Genomic DNA, 20,409 nt, shown 5'->3' with positions numbered 1-20,409 from the left:
TTTTAGTTTTTTAGGAACTCTGCTTATTAATTGTAGTATATATGGAAGGGTAGCTTTTAAATACGTGCTGGGCAATGGGAGGAGATGAACAGAATGAAAGACAGAAGATCTTGGCTCCAGTCCTGTCTTAGCGACCACTGACAAGTTCCTCGTATTTTATGGATCTCTGTTTCCTCTTCTGTATCATGAAGTGGGCAGAGAAAGATGAACTCTAAAGCCTCTCCAAGCTCACTCTTGGATTTTCTCAGAAAATCTGTTCTCTAGCAGAGGAATTACCATTGCTGGCCACTGGAGGTCAGTCCCTTAAAAGTAAGCTGGCTACATTCCATTCTCCTGCCATCAAAGTCAGCCTTGAATCAAAAGCAAAATTACTATTTTTTCCCTTTGTTTTGGGAAGGAAGAAACATTCCCAAAGAAACAGTTTTACTTTTCACATATTAGAGCCTCCGTCTTGACATCCTTAAACTCCTGTGCTAAACGCTGACTGCAGAGTTTACTGACAATCCTAGTGTGAGAGATGGAATGAGCAGAAGATACAGCCCTACTTATTGAAGCATTTATGGTTTCTGTACAGACCTAAATGCCGTGATGTGTAACAGGACGAAAGAGAAATGGAAAATGACTGTTCTGTAGATCAATTCCCTCTGCATATCCACTGGCGGCCTTGCTCTTATCCATTCACTGAGAATTAAAGGGGAAATAGGTTTTCAGATCAGCTCGTCTGATAGGAAATAGGTTTTCAGCTCATAGAAGCACGGGGAAGGCATCATTTTTCTCCCTCTCCCTGAGTTCCTGCCACCTTGAAAAATAGGAACTTTGAGTCTCTTACTGGCTTGAAATTGCCAATCTCTATCTTTCAATGACCCTTTCCAATGGTGGGAGGGAGGAGGAGTAATTTCTCTGTCTGGTGAGATGGCAAGAGTCTAGAAACCACTGGTCTTTATGTCACTCTTGGGAGTGGGCTGTGTGTAAAGGGCCACTTGCAGGTCTGGCCAATCTGGAGTTCTTTGAAATTGACTTAGGGTGAGGCAGACCTTGGTCCTTTCTGAGGACCAGAGAAGTTTCTGATCTGCAGGGTAAATGCTCCCCAAGGTCTGGACCTAGAGACAAACCATTGGGAAGTTTTTTTCAGCCTCATATCCAAGTTGCATTCTCCGATTTTGTGCTACAGGTAGGAAAGCCAGTGTTTGGTTCCATTTTTGACTTACGAGTATATTTCTCAATTGGCTTTAGTGCTGTCTGAGAAGGGAAGCTGGATAACATGGAAGCATCTCTCAAATCCTATCAATGGAGGTGGGTTCATATTGTCCCCTCATGCTTATTACCGCAATCTTGTTTGTGACCTGATTAGGGTGGGGTTTAAGCAAGAGTAGGGCTCAGGGTTGTCTTTGGGGACACAGGACTGGGGAAAGAAGACAAATATGGCCCTCCACTGATCATCACTGTATACAGCTGAAATCAAACTGAAATGAATATAAAGGACAAATTGTAGAAAAGAAGTTATTAAAATACAACTTGAAGAGTATGTCGGAGGAAGATATTTCTTAGGCTTCATCCAAGTCATGGTAGTGGTGCAAAAAGAGTTGGTATTAAAAGCCAGGCCTTGGGCTTCCCTGGAGGCGCAGTGGTTAAGAATCCGCCTGCCAGTGCAGGGGACACAGGTTCGAGCTCTGGTCCGGGAAGATACCACATGCTGTGGAGCAACTAAGTCCATGTGCTACAACTACTGAGCCTGTGCTCTAGAGTCCACGAGCCACAACTACTGAAGCCCACGTGCCTAGAGCCCGTGCTCTCATTCCACTGCAATGACAAGCCTGCGCACCAAAACGAAGAGTAACCCCTGCTCGCCACAGCTAGAGAAAAGCCCACGTGCAGCAGCAGCGAAGACCCAATGCAGCCAAAAAAAAAAAAAAAAAGAAAAAGCCAGGCCTTGTCTGGCACCAGCTGGTGGTTCTTTGTCTTGTTTAATGCTCCGTTTTACCCTTCTCCAATCATATTAACTCTTTCATTGGCATAAGGAGGCAAACAAATGAGGATCCACAACAATGGCCCCAATAATAACCATTACATTCATTTATATAGAACTTTCTATAATTCATTCATTCGCTCATTTATCCCTTAAATATGTCTTGAGCATCTACTATGTGCCAGGCACTGTTTCCCGTCACTCATAAAGCTGACATTGATTTGAGAGTTGACAGAGTGCTACAGTAGGTGATGTCAGTGCCTCTCCTCTACTTCTTAGACATTAACCAGTTCAGGGTGCACTGGAAGATATCCATCTGTCTTATCTTCCTCTCTGTGCCTGACGCCTTTTTCCAGAACCTTGGAAATCCACTGTGCTGGAACACCAGTGTATGCCCAAAGTGCTGGGAAAATAACATCCCCAGGAGTAGTCCTCCACCAAGGACCATTGAGAGTTGGTCTTTAAATAGTTCAGCTTCCTCACTTTTGGGGTTAGCTCATTCTGGGGGGTATGTTTTCTCCCATTTCCCTTAACTTCCCTCTGGGATAGGCTTCAGTCAGCTACTGTGGTAGTTGCTTAGTAACAGATGTTTGAGTTGTCTTCCTTTCCTTCGATCACTTCCTCACTCCTTTTTTGGTGTTTCCAGCACCTCCCAAATAAACTACTTACACTCAGGTCCCTGCCTCAGGGTCTGCTTTTGGAAGAAACCAGATAAAACGTCACTTTTGACATACATGGTCACCTTTGGTCCTTGAAAAGACCCTATGAAGTTATGAACATCATGGTGCCTGCCCTTCAGACCCTTTGGAAAAGAAAGAGAGAAAACAAACAAACAAAACAACAACCCACTAACTTCTTCTGCTGATGGGCTTTGCCCAGGCAACCATGTTTTATATAGGTACTTAGAGTCCTAGCTGATTGGACCAATGGAGGGCTCTGACTCAGCATGCAGCCAGTCTTTAGACTGGCCCCTTGGCAAACAGGGACCAGCTAAGACGTGAGACCCTCCCTCTGGGACATCTGAACTGGGAAATGGGAAGAGAATCAGGCAGAGATTGGGCAAATGGAGCTGAAGCAAAAAAGATTTCATGACCTTGCGCTGGACCATGAGAGGCTAGGAGAGGTGGAAATGATGAGAAAGCAGAATCCATGAAGTAGAAAAGATACACAGAGGTGAGGAAGCCAGGGGGTAGTATGAGAAGCCCACGGGTGCAGAAGGAAACAGACATGAAGAGGAGTGGAATCAAGGTCAACGTTGAGGGCAGGAATCAGGACCTGCCTCGTCCTCCACTGAGGTCCTTGAGGACAGTTCCTGCAAGGTCTGGTCAAAGCAGGACTGCATGACCATTTCTCCTGCTCTGAATTAAAAAAAAAAAAATCTACTTCAGAAGGCAGTCATGTTCTGCTTTTAACTGAGGTGTGAAACTTTTAACTGAGGTGTGATCTTGCCTTTTAGGGTTGAATTTGGAACACAAAGTATTCCAAACTTTCATTGGAGCTGGCTCATTTAATTCAAGGAAGATAAGTAGATTTATTCTCAAGGGTGTAGTCTTTTCAATGGATGGTGGCCCCCTGGAGACTTTGCTGAGAAGAATTTTGAGGCTGCATCTGGGCATAGTGGGGAGGAATGCTGTGATCGATTGGCAATGTCTGCTGTGAATTCAGAGAAAGGAAGGCAGCTGCTTATTTTCCACTACAGGTGTAATATGGAAACAGAATTACAGGATTTAGGTGACTTGTCCAAAAGTCACACAAAGCTGGTTACTGGAATTGCCAGGACTAGATCTTCTGTCTTCTGACTTTCCATCAAGCTTTTCTTATGTCTTTCTGATTTCTCAGTTTTTAAAATTTAATTTAATTGTTTATACAGCAGGTTCTTATTAGTTATCTATTTTATACCTATTAGTGTATATATGTCAATCCCAATCTCCCAATTCATTCCCCCGCCCTCCTGCCCAGCTTTCCCCCCTTGGTGTCCATATATTGGTTCTCTACATCTGTGTTTCTATTTCTGCCTTGCAAACTGGTTGATCTGTACCATTTTTCTAGATTCTACATATATGCGTTAATATACAATATTTGTTTTTCGCTTTCTGACTTATTTCACTCTGTATGACAGTCTCTAGGTCCATCCATGTCTCTACAAATGACCCAGTTACGATCCTTTTTATGGCTGAGGAATATTCCATTGTATATATGTACACCACTTCTTTATCCATTCATCTGTCAACGGGCATTTAGTTTGCTTCCATGACCTGGCTATTGTAAATAGTGCTGCAGTGAACATTGGGGTGCATGTGTCTTTTTGAATTATGGTTTTCTCTGGGTATATGCCCAGTAGTGGGATTGCTGGTCATATGGTAGTTCTATTTTTAGTTTTTTAAGGCACCTCCATACTGTTCTCCATAGTGGCTGTATCAATTTACATTCCCACCAACAGTGCAAGAGGGTTTCCTTTTCTCCACACCCCCTCCAGCATTTGTTGTCTGTAGATTTTCTGATGACACCCATTCTAACAGGTGTGAGGTGATAACTCATTGTAGCTTTGATTTGCATTTCTCTACTAATTAGTGATGTTGAGCAGCTTTTCATGTGCCCCTTGGCCATCTGTATGTCTTCTTTGGAGAAATGTCTAAGTCTTTTGCCCATTTTTTGATTGGGTTACTTGTTTTTTTTAATATTGAGCTGCATGAGCTGTCTATATATTTTGGAGATTAATCCTTTGTCTGTTGATTCATTTGCAAATATTTTCTCCATTCTGAGGGTTGTCTTTTCGTCTTATTTATAGTTTCCTTTGCTATGCAAAAGCTTTTAAGTTTCAGTAGGTCCCATTTGTTTATTTTTGTTTTTATTTCCATTACTCTAGGAGGTGGGTCAAAAAACATCTTGCTGGGCTTCCCTGGTGGCACAGTGGTTGAGAATCTGCCTGCTAATGCAGGGGACATGGGATATGGTTGGTTGGCCTGAGGCGACTCGGCACTGGAGCCTTCCCAGCTCTTTGGTGGGGCTAATGGTGGACTCTGGGAGGGCTCACACCAAGAAGTACTTCCCAGAACATTTGCTGACAGTGTCTTTGTTCCCGTGGTGAGCCACAGCCACCCCCCGCCTCTGCAGGAGACCCTCCAACACTAGCAAGTAGGACTGTTTCAGTCTCCTATGGTGTCACTGCTCATCCCCCCTGGGTCCTGATGTGCACACTACTTTGTGTGTGCCCTCCAAGAGCAGAATCTCTGTTTCCCCCAGACCTGTTGAAGTCCTGTAAGCAAATCCTGCTAGCCTTCAAAGTCTGATTCTCTGGGAATTCCTCCTCCTCTTGCCGGACTTCCAGGTTGGGAAGCCTGAGATGAGGCTCAGAACCTTCACTCCAGTGGGTGGACTTCTGTGATATAATTGTGCTCCACTTTGTGAGTCACCCACCCAGCAGTTATTGGATTTGTCTTTATCTTGATTGTGCCCCTCGTATCTTCTCCTTGTGGCTTTCCTTTGTCTTTGGATGTGGGGAAATTTTTGGTGAGTTCCAGTGTCTTCCTGTTGATGATTGTTCAGCAGTTAGTTGTGATTTCAGTGGTCTTGTAAGAGGGAGTGAGCACACGTCCTTCTACTCTGCCATCTTGAACCAATCCTCTCTTTCTGATTCAGTTAAATCTGGCTGTTTGACACTGTTTTGGGAAGCTAAGGATCCCTTCTCATAAGAAAAGCTGCTTCTTATAGGAGAAATTAATGCATAGCTCTTCTGAAGGTCACATGGAATCATATCATGCCTTTGCAGGAGAATTCTGGGGGGGGTGTAGAGTTACCAGATTTAACAATACAAGACACCTGGTTAAATGTTTCGGACATCCTTATACTAAATAATTAGTTGTTGTGCTATGTGAAATTCAATTTGATTTGACATCCTGAATTTAATCTGAATTTTGTGCCTAGGAGGAGTCACGTGGATAAGAACTTTTTGTGTGTGTGCCTATCTTTATATATCGATGTGTATCTATCCTGAGTTCTGACGATCTTGCCTACCAGCCATCTGATTATTTTTTAGCCAATAATCTGACCACTGGAAAATTTCAGGCAGCTGTACTTTAATTTTAGTTCTGAATACAGTAGGTTCTCAGTATCCACATGGGGTTGTTTCCAGGTCCCCTGCGGATACCAAAATCCCTGGATGCTCCAGTCCCTTCCAGTCAGCTTGCAGTATTCTTGGAAGCAGAATGGGGATGCCGAGGGATGACTGCACAGTAAGACCTGGGTGTTTTCTGTAGAAAATCCCCGCAACTCCCTGTCATTGTTTCAGAGTAATTTCAATAATAACAGGGACACACTGCAGTGCAAAGAATGTTATCTGAAGTTGTGGTAGGGAGAAATTATAGAGACAGCTTTTTCCTATTATTTCAGCCAAGGCAACATCTCACAAGCAATCTTGGAAAAGATAGCACTGTAATTTAAGAGCATCTCTGCAACCTCTTAGAATTTATGATTTTTCTACTTTCAATATTTTCAGATCATTTCTTGGAATTCTGACCAGGTTGAGCAAGGCTTTGCTTTAATAAATCCTGCAACCTCCGTGATGGCACTGGAGCAAAGCCACAATTCAGTCTTCTTCATAGGGCTTTTCATAAACGTCTTTGCTATCCAAGAAATGCATCGGTTCTAAATGACTTCATACTGTGGTTAACCCATTGAGTTTATGGTTCCTGACTCAATAAAAACTCAATAAAATGCTGTCAATTCAAGTCTTATTTCCTTCCCTGTTCATGTTAGGGTGGGATAATTTAAAATATATAGAAACTAGGGTTATTTTGTTTTATTCTTGCTTTGAAGAATCCTCTGGAATATACTTGCAAATGTGCCACCAGAAAACTTCAAGAATGATGTTGGTGCATACTTCAACCTACAGTGTTGTGGTTGTTTTCTTCTCTTAGACTTTTTTTTTTCTGTAACCCTTTGGGAGTGTAATAATATACAACTACCCTGAATACCCAAGAGCTTATATAAAAAAGTTTTATGTAAAATATGTTTATTATAAAAATTGAAATTCAAGATGTAGAAATTTAAAAGCCTCTATCAATAACTAATTTTTATCCAGACTTCCTCTATACACACATGCAAAGATATTTTTAAAATGAGATAATCACTGAGAATGTTTTTAGTAATCTACTTTGTTTTTTTAATATTTCATAAACATCTTATTGTGCCAATGCATTTCCATCCTCATCACTTCTAATGACACTGTATATATTCTATTGGATGAATGTACCACAGCTCATTTAAACATTATTCTCTTAACAGACACTTAGGCTATTTCCCAGTTTTCTATATTATGAACTTTGTTGCAAGGATTTTCTTGTAATTAAATCTTTGCACACATTATTAATTATTTTCTTGGAATACATTCTTAGAAGTTGGAGACTTTGTGATTTTTGTATCCTAGACAAAACAAAAAAGAAATATGTTGGCTATAGTGAAAGGGATTTGGGTGAGGGTAGAGTTTCTGACTGCTTCTCGTGTGCTTTCAGGACAGTGTACAGTTCAACTAGGGGTTCTCAGAAGGGAACAAATATCTTACCTGAAATGGTGAACAGCCATGTGGTTATGTCTGTAAAAAAAAAAAAAAAGTCATTTGGAAAATGGTTGTTGGCAAACAGATAGATTGTGGGGACTGAGTAGATTCTGCCACCATGAACATGTTGAACAGCAGTTCTCAGCTGGGGAGTTTTGACCCCAGGGGACATTTGGCAATGTCTGGAGATATTGTTGATTGTCATCACTGGAGGGGGTTGCTCTTGGCACCTCCAGCGTAGAGGCCAGGGCTGCTGCTACACATCCTAGAATGCTCAGGACAGACCCACAGAACAAAGAATCATCTGTCCCCAAGTGTCAGTATGGCTGAGGTTGGGAAACCCTGATGTAGAGCAGAAAGAAAAGGCGTGTCAATGTCACTGTGTCTCTTGGAAACCATGACACAGCATTTAAGCAATCCTCATGGCAAATTTTTTTTTTTTAAATATCTTCTCCAAAGGACTCTTCAGTTACCCAGTGTATTTGGCACATCTTAAACTTGATCTACAACCACATTGAGGGACACATGAGGCCTGTGAAAAGGGTTGTCCTGCTTGCTCCTGGCTTCTGTTTGGATTAATCTTGACAAGAACGTGTGTGTGTGTGTGTGTGTGTGTGTGTGTGTGTGTGTTTACTATAGAGACTGTCTTGCAAAGAAAACTGAGGCATTCAGGCTGCCCGATTTTTCTAAGCATGTGATATAATGATGATGCTAAAAGATTGCCTGGGCTCTCCTTGGCAGAACTAAACCAGACCCACGGACCCAGCACCAATCTCTTAGGGCCAGTCTTTGTCCCTTTTGCAGAGCAAGGGAAGTTGGTGCAGTTTTGGCTTCTTAAAAGTTGCCTCGTCTAGCCACACTGAATATCTTGGTTGTGCTTGAGCATGTCCTGATAGTGACGAGCTTAGTTCCCAGCTGAAGTAGGAGGGAAAGGATATTTACCAGCATCAAAGTAAGAGGATTGAGGAAGGAAGCTTTTCCCTCATAGTGCAATGATCTATCTATGAAACAGTGTCTCAATGAAGTGGTGTTTAGAGGTGGGGAGTGAGGTGTGTGTGCTAATGACAGAGCATGGGGGTTGGAGGTGAGTAGGCAGGACTTCGAACCCCATGTGTATTAAGGCTTGACTCTGGTCTCCTTGCTCAATGGCTCTGAGCCTTGCTTTTCTCATTTCTAATGGGGAAGGGGGAGCAGTTAACTCATGATGAGCTGGAAAGCTATTTGGTAGAATCTTGAACCCTTGAATGCACAACCAGCTGCCTGTGGCCTTTGCAAGTTTGGGAGAGGGATTTACGGAGGGGACACTTCATCAACATCTCTTCAGCACTGCCAGGTCTTGGCCCCAAACTCCAGTGTAATTTTCTTGTAAGTTGAGCTGGACCCCTCTGAGACTGGAGGGCTCCTTGTGCATGAACTAACAGTCAGCCCTAAGCAGCACTAGAAGGTTTCCCTTCTGCCCTTAACAAGATGGGGAACCAGTTCTATTGCACCCCATCTATGGAGTTTTGGAGAGAATCTAGAGAGGGAAGGGATTAAAAAAATTTTTTTATTGGAGTATAGTTGATTTACAATGTTGTGTTAGTTTCAGATGTACAGCAAAATGAATCAGTTATACATATACATATATCCACTCTTTTTTAGATTCGTTTCCCATACAGGCCATTACAGAGTATTGAGTAGAGCTCCTTGTGTTCTACAGCAGGTTATTATTAGTCATCTATTTTATATATAGTAGTGTGTGTATGTCAATTCCAATCTCCCAATTTATCCCTCCCCACCCTTACCTCCTCGTAACCATGTTTGTTTTCTACATCTGTAACTCTATTTCTGTTTTGTAGATAAGTTCATTTGTACTGTTTTTTTAGATTCCACATATAAGCTATATCATATGATATTTGTCTTTGTCTGACTTACTTCACTCAGTATGACAGTCTCTAGTTCCATCCATGTTGCTGCAAATGGCATTATTTTGTTCTTTTTTATGGCTGAGTAATATTCCACTGTACACATGCACCATATCTTCTTTACCCATCCCTCTGTTGATGGACACTTAGGTTGTTTCCATGTCCTGGTTATTGTAAACAGTGCTGCAATGAACATTGGGCTATATGTATCTTTTTGAATTACGGTTTTCTCTGGATATATGCCCAGGAGTGGGATTGCTGGATCACCTGGTAACTCTATTTTTCATTTTTTAAAGAACCTCCATACTGTTCTCCATAGTGGTTGTACCAATTTCCATTTCCACCAGCAGTGAGGAGGGTTCCCTTTTCTCCACACCTTAGAGAGGGAAGGTATTAAAGAGAGGATCCCTGTGCTGTTTAATTTCCACTTGCTCCCACCTTAATTCTTGGCTCCCCATCAATTTTCTATCCTTCCTTGTACTGCTCTTTACATGAGAATCCCCTTTCTGTGCATGGAATCACCCAGTCTCCCTTGCTTCCCGGAGCTGTTGGGTTTGGTCGGGGGAGGACAGATAGGAGACTGGAGGGTGGAGGAGAGCATGGTCAGAGATCTACTGCCTTGGCTTCTTCTCCACTTCTGCCTGGTTCTAGCAGTGTCCAGGCTCTTCTCCAGGTGTGCTTCCTGGAGGAGGGTCTTCCGAGTCTTCTGCTCTCTGCTGCACTCAGCAACGAGTCTTGCCTCCTCTGCCCTTCAGACCTCGGGGTCGTGATGGTTCTTGCCATTGCTAGTGCTTGGATACCTCAACACCTCTACTTGGTTCTTTTAACCTTGCCTGCACTTCTGAATCCAGTTATTCCACTGAACTCTCCATAGGGAAATCCTTTTGAGTGTGTCCTGCTGCTCCTTTCTTGGACCCTGAGTGACATGTTCCCAGGAGACAAGAACCCATAGAGACTGTGGTATGTGGCCTCAACTTTGACCTCATCCCTTGTCATTCTTAAGCAACATCCCAGGATTGGGGGTCCTGACATGTTCACACTATGCTCCTCCTTCTAGGGGGAGAGAGAGGTGGGAGAGGCACTGTTTTTCCTGAGAATGAAATAAGGTACAAAGCTAAAAGGACCCAGCATGGTACTGGTTACTAAGAAGACACAGAGTAAATGACAGCTGCTGGTATCATTAGGCATCAATTGATGATCTTTCAAGAAACAAGAAGGAAAACATGAGGACAGCGATATAGCCAGTCTATAAGCTAGGATAGCATTTCAATCCCCCATTTCAGTGCTGTTATTTTGTTGGCCAAGAAATGAATTGGATTTACTGGCCATCTTTTAATTCTACAAAGAGACTAATCTCCAAGGATGCTTTCTCCCCTTTTTTTATAATTATCAAAGATAACTGCATAGATTATTGTACATTTTAGGGTATTGATGTAAAAAATCTGAAGGTTGGAGGGGGAGAAGAAGATTTCAATTGAGAATAATACATTCTTTCATTAAAAGTGTTGACTGGGAGCTAGCATTAAGACAGCCTGTAGCAAGAGATCATCACAGATGCCAGGTTCATAGAATATACAATATTTAGTCAAGTCTGACAAAATATTATAAAAATTTAGATTATCTCAGAGAAAAATCATTCTGGCAACAGATTTATTTTGCATCATGCAGACAAAATAAATGTGGTTTTGATTTTATATGAAATCAACCTACAGGGGTCACCTGGTGCTTTTGACTGACCATCAACAATCTCCCTTTTTCTAGACCTGGCACCTTTATTTTCCATACGAGTTAGGTGGGACTGATTCTGCTTTTAGCTCTGGGGATGGACATATGACATGGCCCGGCCAATGGGAACATCACATTCCACTTAGCTGATCATTGATTACGGGGCATACTCATGACTCAAGCAGGACCAAGCAGAACTAAAGGGCTGTCATCCCCAGGTCTTTTGCTAGGACTATTGAGAAAGAGAAATATATGTATTTTTCCTGCTGAGGCTGCAAAATGCAAACCTGGAGCTGTTGGTGGCTGTCTTTGCCACGGTGGCAGGTGCCTGCCTGAAAGTGAAATCTGCACTGGGGAGAGGTGATCTGTGAGATGGGGAGAGATGAAATCCTGGTGATAATGAATGAGAACCCAGATATGGCTCTAGAATTTTATGTGACTTCGGTGAATTCCCTCTTCTTGAGCCAGTTTGAGTTGGATTCTGTCAGTTGTCATCTCAAGAGTCTTGGTTAATGCACAGGACAGTCATAGGGCTTTTCTGTTGCGATCTCTTTCTCTCCACATGAAAAATTGTATTTGAAAAGAACTTGTCACTGATTAATTCATCCCATTTTCTATTGAGCACATATTATGGCAGGCACTGTGTCCAGTCCTGGAATGTAAAGATGATAGGACAAAACCTCCATCAGATAGACAGATGTAGAAATAGACATCATATAGGACCAGCTATATGGTGATGGCACTGCTGTGAAATGAGTGTGAAATAGGACAAGGACCTAGCATGATGATTAAAAAAGTAGACTCTGGAGCCAGACTGCCTAGGCCTACTGTGCCACTTACTATTTCTTGTGACACTTATACATTTCTTAACCTCTCTGTCTCTCCGTTTTCTCATCTGTAAAATGGTGAGAATAATTGTTGTGAAGACTGAGTGAGTTGATACACGTGAAACACTTGAAATAGTGCTCAGTAAGTGTTCACTATTGCTACTGTGACTATGCACTAGTTCCCAGATGGTAAGGAAGACACATGAGGTCACCTGTGATTCCCCTTGTGCACAGGGGAATAGGAATAAGAATATAAGAGATAAGGAAGTAACTTTTGAGCTGAGCTTTGAAAGGTGACCTGGCCAGGCAGAGAAGGACAGCAATGACATTATGAGCAAATGAAACTGTGTGCAAAGGTCCTGAGGCATGTAAGAGCAAGGCATCCTGGGACTGCATTTATCTGCATTTTCTTTAATTATAGGTTGCATGTGGGTGACTTTTGGAAATGTGACTATAAAAGTCAGCAGAGGCTAGATCCCAAAGGGTCTAATGTGCCTAGCTAAAGGCTGCTTGCATTAATATTAGGTAGGATAACATCTTTTGCAAGTGACTGAATACCCACCTCAGAAGGGCTTAAGTGAAAATTGCATTTAATGGCAGCCATAACTGAAAAGTCCAAAGGAAGAGCTGGCTATTATAGATATGTCTAGATCAGGATCCAAGTGATGACTCTGAGCGCTATTTTTCTCCCTTTATCTCTGTTTTGCGACTTCATCTGTGTGTTGTTCTATTCTCATATGGTATTATGCTTTGTTATCATAAGATGTGTTAGAGTTTTACAGGCTGAAGTCCACTGGGAAAGAAGGAGATTCTCTTTTACAGATGTACAAGCAAAGTCTCACGGTTCTGTTTGAGTCACCTGAATGAATTATTTTGGTGAGCAGATTGCTATGTCTGATTGATCAAGCCTGAGATTTACAAACTGCATAAGTCAATTCTACTTAGAAGCTTAAAGACTTAGCATATAAAGGATGGTGGTCCTTCAGGAGGAAATTGGGTATGAATACCAGAAAAAGGATATACATGTCAGGTAGCAAAACCCAAATAAGTTCAAGACACATTTTATATTGTAGAGATTGGAGGGACATTGCTGGCTTCTAAGCTGAGGAGTGACATGGCCATATGTATAATTTAGAAGGATAGATCTAACCTAATGCGGAGAATGGATTGGAGGGTTGTGGCCATAGGAAAAGGCTCAGTTAAAAAGTTTTTACTAGTCGGGGGAAGAGATGATGAGTATATGAATGAAACTTTGGCATTGGGAATGGAAAGCTGCAATGACTCAGAAATGTACACACAGGTGCTAGAACCATAAACATTTACGCTGAACAAAATTCACTGGGGAAGGGAAGGAAGACATAGAATAACTCTTAGGTTTTGGCTTTGGTGACATGATGAGTAGTGATGCCATTTACTGAAAGTGGAACTACAGAAGGAGAGAGAGAGGAAGGTATAAAACAACAAATAGCTAATATGTAAAATGTATTTATGTCCATGATCTTTTTCATTGAGTGGCAGAGAAAAAGTATAATTAAAGTTTATGGAATCTTTTTTTTTTCCACGACAAACAACATCATTCACAGTGATGAATGACCTGAGGATGCCATTTTGCGCACACAGATACAAGGAAACACACAGGTTCTGTAAATGTGTAACATAGGTACAAGCATGTTCATGTACACAGTTTTGTTTTAGCCTCACTTTGGTTAGTTTTGCCCTTTTCTTCTCAACTGCTTTTTTTTTTAATATATTTTTTTAACATCTTTATTGGAGTAAAATTGCTTTACAATGGTGTGTTAGTTTCTGCTTTATAATAAAGTGAATCAGCTATACATATACATATATCCCCATAGCTCCTCCCTCTTGCATCTCCCTCCCATCCTCACTATCCCGCCCCTCTAGGTGGGCAAAAAGCACTGAGCTGATCTCCCTGTGCTATGCAGCTGCTTCCCACTAGCTATCTATTTTACATTTGGTAGTGTATATATGTCCATGCCACTCTCTCACTTCATCCCAGCTTACCCTTTGCACTCCCCGTTTCCTCAAGTCCATTCTCTACGTCTGTGTCTCTATTCCTGTCCTGCCCCTAGGTTCTTCAGAACCATTTATTTATTTTTTTTAGATTCCAAATATATGTGTTAGCATACAGTATTTGTTTTTCTCTTCCTGACTTACTTCACTCTGTATGACAGTCTCTAGGTCCATCCACCTAACTACAAATAACTCAGTTTCATTTCTTTATATGGCTGAGGAACATTCCATCGTATATATGTGCCACATCTTCTTTATCCATTTATCTGTCGATGGACACTTATGTTCCTTCCAAGTCCTGGCAATTGTAAATAGTGCTGCAATGAACATTGTGGTACATGTACCTTTTTGAATTACGGTTTTCTCAGGGTATATGCCCAGTAGTGCGATTGCTTAGTCATATGGTAGTTCTATTTGTAGTTTTTTAAGGAACATCCATACTTTTCTCCATAGTGGCTGTATCAACTTACATTCCTACCAACAGTGCAAGAGGGTTCCCTTTTCTCCACATCCTCTCCAGCACTTATTGTTTGTAGATTTTTTGATGATGGCCATTCTGACCAGTGTAAGGTGATACTTCATTGTACTTTTGATTTGCATTTCTCTAATGATTAGTGAAATTGAGCATCCTTTCATGTGTTTGTTGGCAATCTGTATATCTTCTTTGGAGAAATGTCTGTTTAGGTCTTCTGCCCATTTTTTAATTGGGTTTTTTTTTTTTTTTGATATTGAGCTGCATGAGCTGCTTGTAAAGTTTGGAGATTAACCCTTTGTCAGTTGCTTCATTTGCAAATATTTTCTTCCATTCTGAGTGTTGTCTTTTCATCTTGTTTATAGTTTCCTTTGCTGTGCAAGAGCTTTTAAGTTTCATTAGGTCCCATTTGTTTATTATTATTATTTTTTTCCATTTCTCTAGGAGGTGAGCCAAAAAGGATCTTGCTGTGATCTATGTCATGGAATGTTCTATGTTTTCCTCTAAGAGTTTTATAGGGTCTGGCCTTACATATAGGTCTTTAATCCATTTTGAGTTTATTTTGGTGTATGGTGTTAGGGAGTGTTCTAATTTCATTCTTTTACATGTAGCTGTCCAGTTCTCCCAGCATCACTTATTGAAGAGGCTGTCTTTTCTCCATTGTATATTCTTGCCTCCTTTATCAAAGATAAGGTGACCATATGTGTGTGGGTTTATCTCTGGGCTTTCTTTCCTGTTCCATTGATCTATATTTCTGTTTTTGTGCCAGTACCGTATGGTCTTGATTACTGTAGCTTTGTAGTATAGTCTGAAGTCAGGGAACCTGATTCCTCCAGCTCCATTTTTCTTTCTCAATATTGCTTTGGCTTTTGTGTTTCCATACAAATTGTGAAACTTTTTGTTCTATTTCTGTAGAAAATGCCATTGGTAGTTTGATAGGGATTGCATTGAATCTGTAGATTGCTTTGGGTAGTATAGTCATTTTCACAATGTTGAATTTTCCAATCCAAGAACATGGTATATCTCTCCATCTGTGTGTATCATGTTCAATTTCTTTCATCAGTGTCTTATAGTTTTCTGCATACAGGTCTTTTGTCTCCTTAGGTAGATTTATTCCTAGGTATTTTATTCTTTTTGTTGCAATAATAAATGGGAGTGTTTCCATAATTTCTCTTTCAGATTTTTCAAGATTAGTGTATAGGAATGCAAGAGATTTTTGTGCATTAATTTTGTATCCTGCTACTTTACCAAATTCATTGATTAGCTCTAGTAGTTTTCTGGTAGCATCTTTAGGATTCCCTATGTATAGTATCATGTCATCTACAAACAGTGACAGTTTTACTTCTTCTTTTCTGATTTGGATTCCTTTTATTTCTTTTTCTTCTCTGATTTTTGTGGCTAAAACTTCCAAAACTATGCTGAATAATAGTGGTGAGAGTGGGCAAGCTTGTCTCGTTCCGGATCTTAGAGGAAATGGTTTCAGTATTTCACCATTGAGAACGATGTTGGCTGTGGGTTTGTCATATATGGCCTTTGTTATGTTGAGGTAAGTTCCCTCTATGCCTACTTTCTGGAGGTTTTTTTTTATCATAAATGGGTGTTGAATTTTGTCAAAAGCTTTTTGTGCATCTATTGAGATGATCATATGGGTTTTCCCCTTCAGTTTTTTAATATGGTGTATTACATTGATTGATTTGCATATATTGAAGAATCCTTGCATTCCTGGGATAAACCCCACTTGATCATGGCATATGATCCTTTTAATGTGTTCTTGGATTCTGTTTGCTAGTATTTTGTTGAGGATTTCTGCATCTATGTTCATCAGTGATATTGGCCTGTAGTTTTCTTTTTTTGTGGCATCTTTGTCTGGTTTTGGTATCAGGGTGATGGTGGCCTTGTAGAATGAGTTTGTGAGTGTTCCTCCCTCTGCTATATTTTGGAAGCGTTTGAGAAGAACAGGTTCTCTAAATGTTTGATAGAATTCGCCTGTGAAGCCATCTCGTCCTGGACTTCTGTTTGTTGGAAGATTTTTAATCACAGTTTCAATTTCAGTGCTTGTGATTGGTCTGTTTATATTTTCTATTTCTTCCTGGTTCAGTCTCGGAAGGTTTTGCTTTTTTAAGAATTTGTCCATTTCTTCCAGGTTGTCCATTTTATTGGCATATAGTTGCTTGTAGTAATCTCTCATGATCCTTTTTATTTCTAAAGTTTCAGTTGTTACTTTTCCTTTTTCATTTCTAATTCTGTTGATTTGAGTCTTCTCCTTTTTTTTCTTGATGAGTCTGGCTAATGGTTTATCAATTTTGTTTTTCTCCTCAAAGAACCAGCTTTTAGTTTTATTGATCTTTGCTCTTTTCCTTCATTTCTTTTTCATTTATTTCTGGTCTGATCTTTATGATTTCTTTCCTTCTGCTAACTGGGTTTTTTTTTGTGCTCATGTGTTTTTGACTAATGTGTTCTTTCTGTATTTTATCAATCTTTGTAAGTGGCTTTAAATCCTTTTGGATCTGAAAGTAGGTTTTGTAATGAAAAACTTTTAAGAGATAAGTAAGTAAACAACATCCAAAAATGAATGCATTAAAGGTTCATGATCATAAGAAAATTTAAATTACATAATATTCTTATGGGTTTTGACTGTCTGCAATGAATTCGCCATTTTCAGTTTCTCCAGCAAATCCCATAGTTTTCAAAGGGCCCATATTTTGTTGTTCCCCACATTAGCTTCTTCCATTGGCTGTTTTTTAAAATACTTTATAGTTTGGAATTCCAGGTTCAGATGCTATTTAGAGGTAGGTGACTATCTCAAACACCTCTTCCCTCTCTTCTTTGTCTAATCTTTATTGACCTTGGTCTCCCAGATACATGTCCTGACTCAGGAGGAGAGAAACAAGTGGTTAATGCATGGTAGGCAGAGGAAGATGATGAAAGCAAGATAGATCTGCAAGATGGGAGAAGGAAGTATTGCCCTTATGTACAGCTGCTTGATCATTGTAAATTTCACCCTTGATAATAGTAGCACCCAGCTCTGGAACACACAGGGGTTTCACACTTTCTTATGAATAAACTCCCCGATCCTCAGGTAGACAATTGAGATTTTTGAAATATGGCCTATGGATTCTTCTTCTTGGTCTCTGCTCTCACTTTCATGCTTTGTCCCCATTGTTCCCTCTGTTGGACGTGCCCTTTCTCCATTTTGGCCACTCCACTTCTTATCTGTCACTTCAGGCCAAGGGGGTAGAGATTTCCCTAGTTGTTTTCTCTTACATCCCAGTTTTGGAGTTAACATGTTCCCCTCAGCATTCCTTCTAAAATATTTTGTCTTTATCTCCAGTTTAGCACTTAGCATATTTCAGCATGTTTATTTCCAGAATTCTAGGTATTTGTGTTTGTGTGCATGTCATTTCCTTTCTTATGTCCTTAGAAAGTTGATGGCAGGGGCTGCTCTATATTCATCTTGGTGTTGCTCTGCCTTCACAGAACCCAATGTGATGATTCACACATAAGAGGCATTAAATGATATGTATTAAATGAAAGAGTAAAGAGAGGAATACATGGAAGGAGGGTCAGATGACGCCAAAAAGGAGGAGCAAGAGAACACCATTACTATCAGCCAAGGGAGTGTGGGTGAGAGTATTATGGGTGAGATTAACTGAGGAATTGCAGTTCAGTCGTGAACAAGATGTTGACACTAAGAGAAAGTGGAACTAAGGTATGTGTGAAACTTTGAAGAGACAGCTATTTGCTTAGATATTTGGTCACACCCTCTTCTCCTCCTGTTCACTCCTCCCATCAACTTATTCATAAATCAATGGTCATATGCTTTGCTTTATTTGAATTTAATACTTGGGAAATCCATGAGAAATAATGTCTTACTATAATGTAAAGTAGTGCTCTTATCTGTGAGAAAGCTAAGAGGACAAATATATGTCCTGGGTAACCATCACAATAAAGAATTTAGGAGAATGATCTACTGACTGGTCTCTGTAACTTGTTTCTCTTCATTTCCATTACCCCTCCCAGGGTATCTCTAGATTTTTCACCCATTCCTGATGGTGTTTGAGGATGAGATGGGGAGAATGCAGCTTCTGAATTCCTTGTTTTATTTGCATACCTCCCACCTACTTAATAATATACACTTAGCACACATAATGTCCTTCCATGTGTAAAATCTTCTCTGCCTCCCACCCCCAGGAACAGATGCCTCCAGCATCCAGTCACTTTATTTGCCATGGTGCTCATCACACTGAACTGTGAGAGTGTGCTCATCACACATTAGCCTGTATGAAGGTACAGATATTGTTTTAAATCATTAAATCTGACCCAGCATCAGAGTGTCTGGCTCATATGGGCTCATTAAAGAGTTGTTGAGTGAATATATACAAGCATGAAGGAATGAATAATATAGTAAAATAATCACTTCTCTTTAGCTTGCTTGAAATTACTTGGCTTCTCTTACCTTTGGGTTTTTACTTTTTGAGAATTGTCAAGGACTTTGGGATGTTATGACTCTCTTAAGTAACAGGCAAAAATGTAATTGTATGAAGATTTAATGATATAATATCATTGCCAGCTGGTTTTAGCACTCAGGGAATTTAATAGAAAATTTGTAACATTGTCTTTAATTTGTTTAAATATTTATGAACATCACTTTTGAGAAAACATATCTGGGGTTATTGTTTTATAGAATTCATTTTGGTGTGGTTTCAATGGTTTGGTAGTTCAACCTGTTTTAATAAATTCTGCTAGAACTATCTGTAAATTCTCTGGAATCTGAGTGGGTGTCTTTTTGGATCTCATTTCTGCTTGTCCCACCTTCCAGGGCCCCAGATTAAATCGGTGTGTCTGCCACAAGGATCTTGGGACATTCAGACCAGCAGTCCTCATCAGAGCTCATCATCTTCTGATATGGAGTCTAGATAATCTGTGTCAACATATAGGAGAAATCCAGAGAACAAACTGTCTGCCCAACCTGGGTCCGAGAAGAGGCCATTCTGGTCAGTGAAGAAGATCTCCAGCCAGACTTCATCTTCTGGCTGCAGATAGATGACTGTGGACCCTGAAGCCACGTCATGGTTTCCTGTGTTGGCGTCAAAGGTCTTTATCCGGTACTGCCCATTGTGTACTAGCCCAATTGCCAGATGCTTATTTGCCAATGTGATATCATAAGAAAAGTAATAGATTCCTGGGAAAGCACAGATGAACTTCCCTGTTGCAGGGTTGTAGTGCTCTCCTTCATTGAAGAGGACCTTGTTAAATATAATTGGTAATCTTTCTTCTGGGTAGCTTGTTGTGATGCCAACAGAAAAGGCAGATTTGAGCACGATGCTTCCACATCTACAAACACCAGGCAGCCCTGGGTCCCCTTGCTCTCCTCTGTCTCCCTTTGGTCCAGGAGGCCCAACAGGACCTACTTCTCCTTTTTCTCCCTCAGGTCCCATGGGTCCTTTCTTCCCAGTCTCTCCTTGGTCCCCTTTCTCTCCAGCAAGGCCCAGTGGTCCAGTCTTACCTCTCAAACCTTCAAAAAGAGTTTATAGTTTAATTAACAGTTTCTGTAAATATAGAGTCACAAACAACATGCCCACATACCCTAAATTGTTTTTCTCAGTCAACTTTCAACAGTATACTACTACATAATTAATATTTAAATAAATGACTGATGCACTAAAATGGAAATAGAAAAATTTCATCAAAATGTCAAGAAAATTTTCCTGAATATATAAGAAATCATTTAAAACCTGATTAATTTAAAATAAGTAACCATCATTTGATGACAGATTACCTGCTGCTAAATTAGACACATATAGATAGTTATCTCTATAGGAGGAATTCAAGGAGCATGATATTATTCCCCAGAGTGAGGTCATGGGGGAAGACAGAACAAGATGAATCCTTAGGGCTACTTAGTCTTATGCACCATTCTACTTCTATCA

At 40.5% G+C, this 20,409-nt stretch overlaps 1 protein-coding gene and 1 long non-coding RNA gene across 8 annotated transcripts in view; one reads left to right on the top strand and one right to left on the bottom strand.

Moving 5' to 3' along the window:
- LOC137223571 (uncharacterized) overlaps positions 1 to 19,894 on the top strand; it is a 182,969-nt gene extending 163,075 nt beyond the window's left edge. Inside the window, exon 4 of one of the 2 annotated variants that reach the window (XR_010942927.1) lies at positions 19,299 to 19,894. This is a non-coding gene — a long non-coding RNA (uncharacterized lncRNA). Of the gene's footprint in view, positions 1 to 6,461; positions 6,683 to 19,298 lie in introns of those variants that run through there. The other variant, XR_010942928.1, reaches the window with a different exon arrangement.
- Positions 17,980 to 20,409, bottom strand: part of C1QTNF7 (C1q and TNF related 7) — a 138,727-nt gene continuing 136,297 nt past the window's right edge. For all 6 annotated transcript variants that reach the window (XM_067735560.1, XM_067735557.1, XM_067735562.1 and 3 more), the window contains one exon: positions 17,980 to 19,994. In XM_067735560.1, coding sequence (XP_067591661.1) covers positions 19,363 to 19,994 — 632 coding nt within the window. In that variant the 3' untranslated portion in view covers positions 17,980 to 19,362. The remainder of the gene's footprint in view (positions 19,995 to 20,409) is intronic.

The sequence above is a fragment of the Pseudorca crassidens genome, chromosome 4, assembly GCF_039906515.1.
Source record: "Pseudorca crassidens isolate mPseCra1 chromosome 4, mPseCra1.hap1, whole genome shotgun sequence".
In the NCBI taxonomy this organism is placed as follows: Eukaryota; Metazoa; Chordata; class Mammalia; order Artiodactyla; family Delphinidae; genus Pseudorca; species Pseudorca crassidens.
The sequence above is the reverse complement of the archived record's forward strand: the minus strand, read 5'-3'. Positions and strand labels throughout refer to the sequence as shown.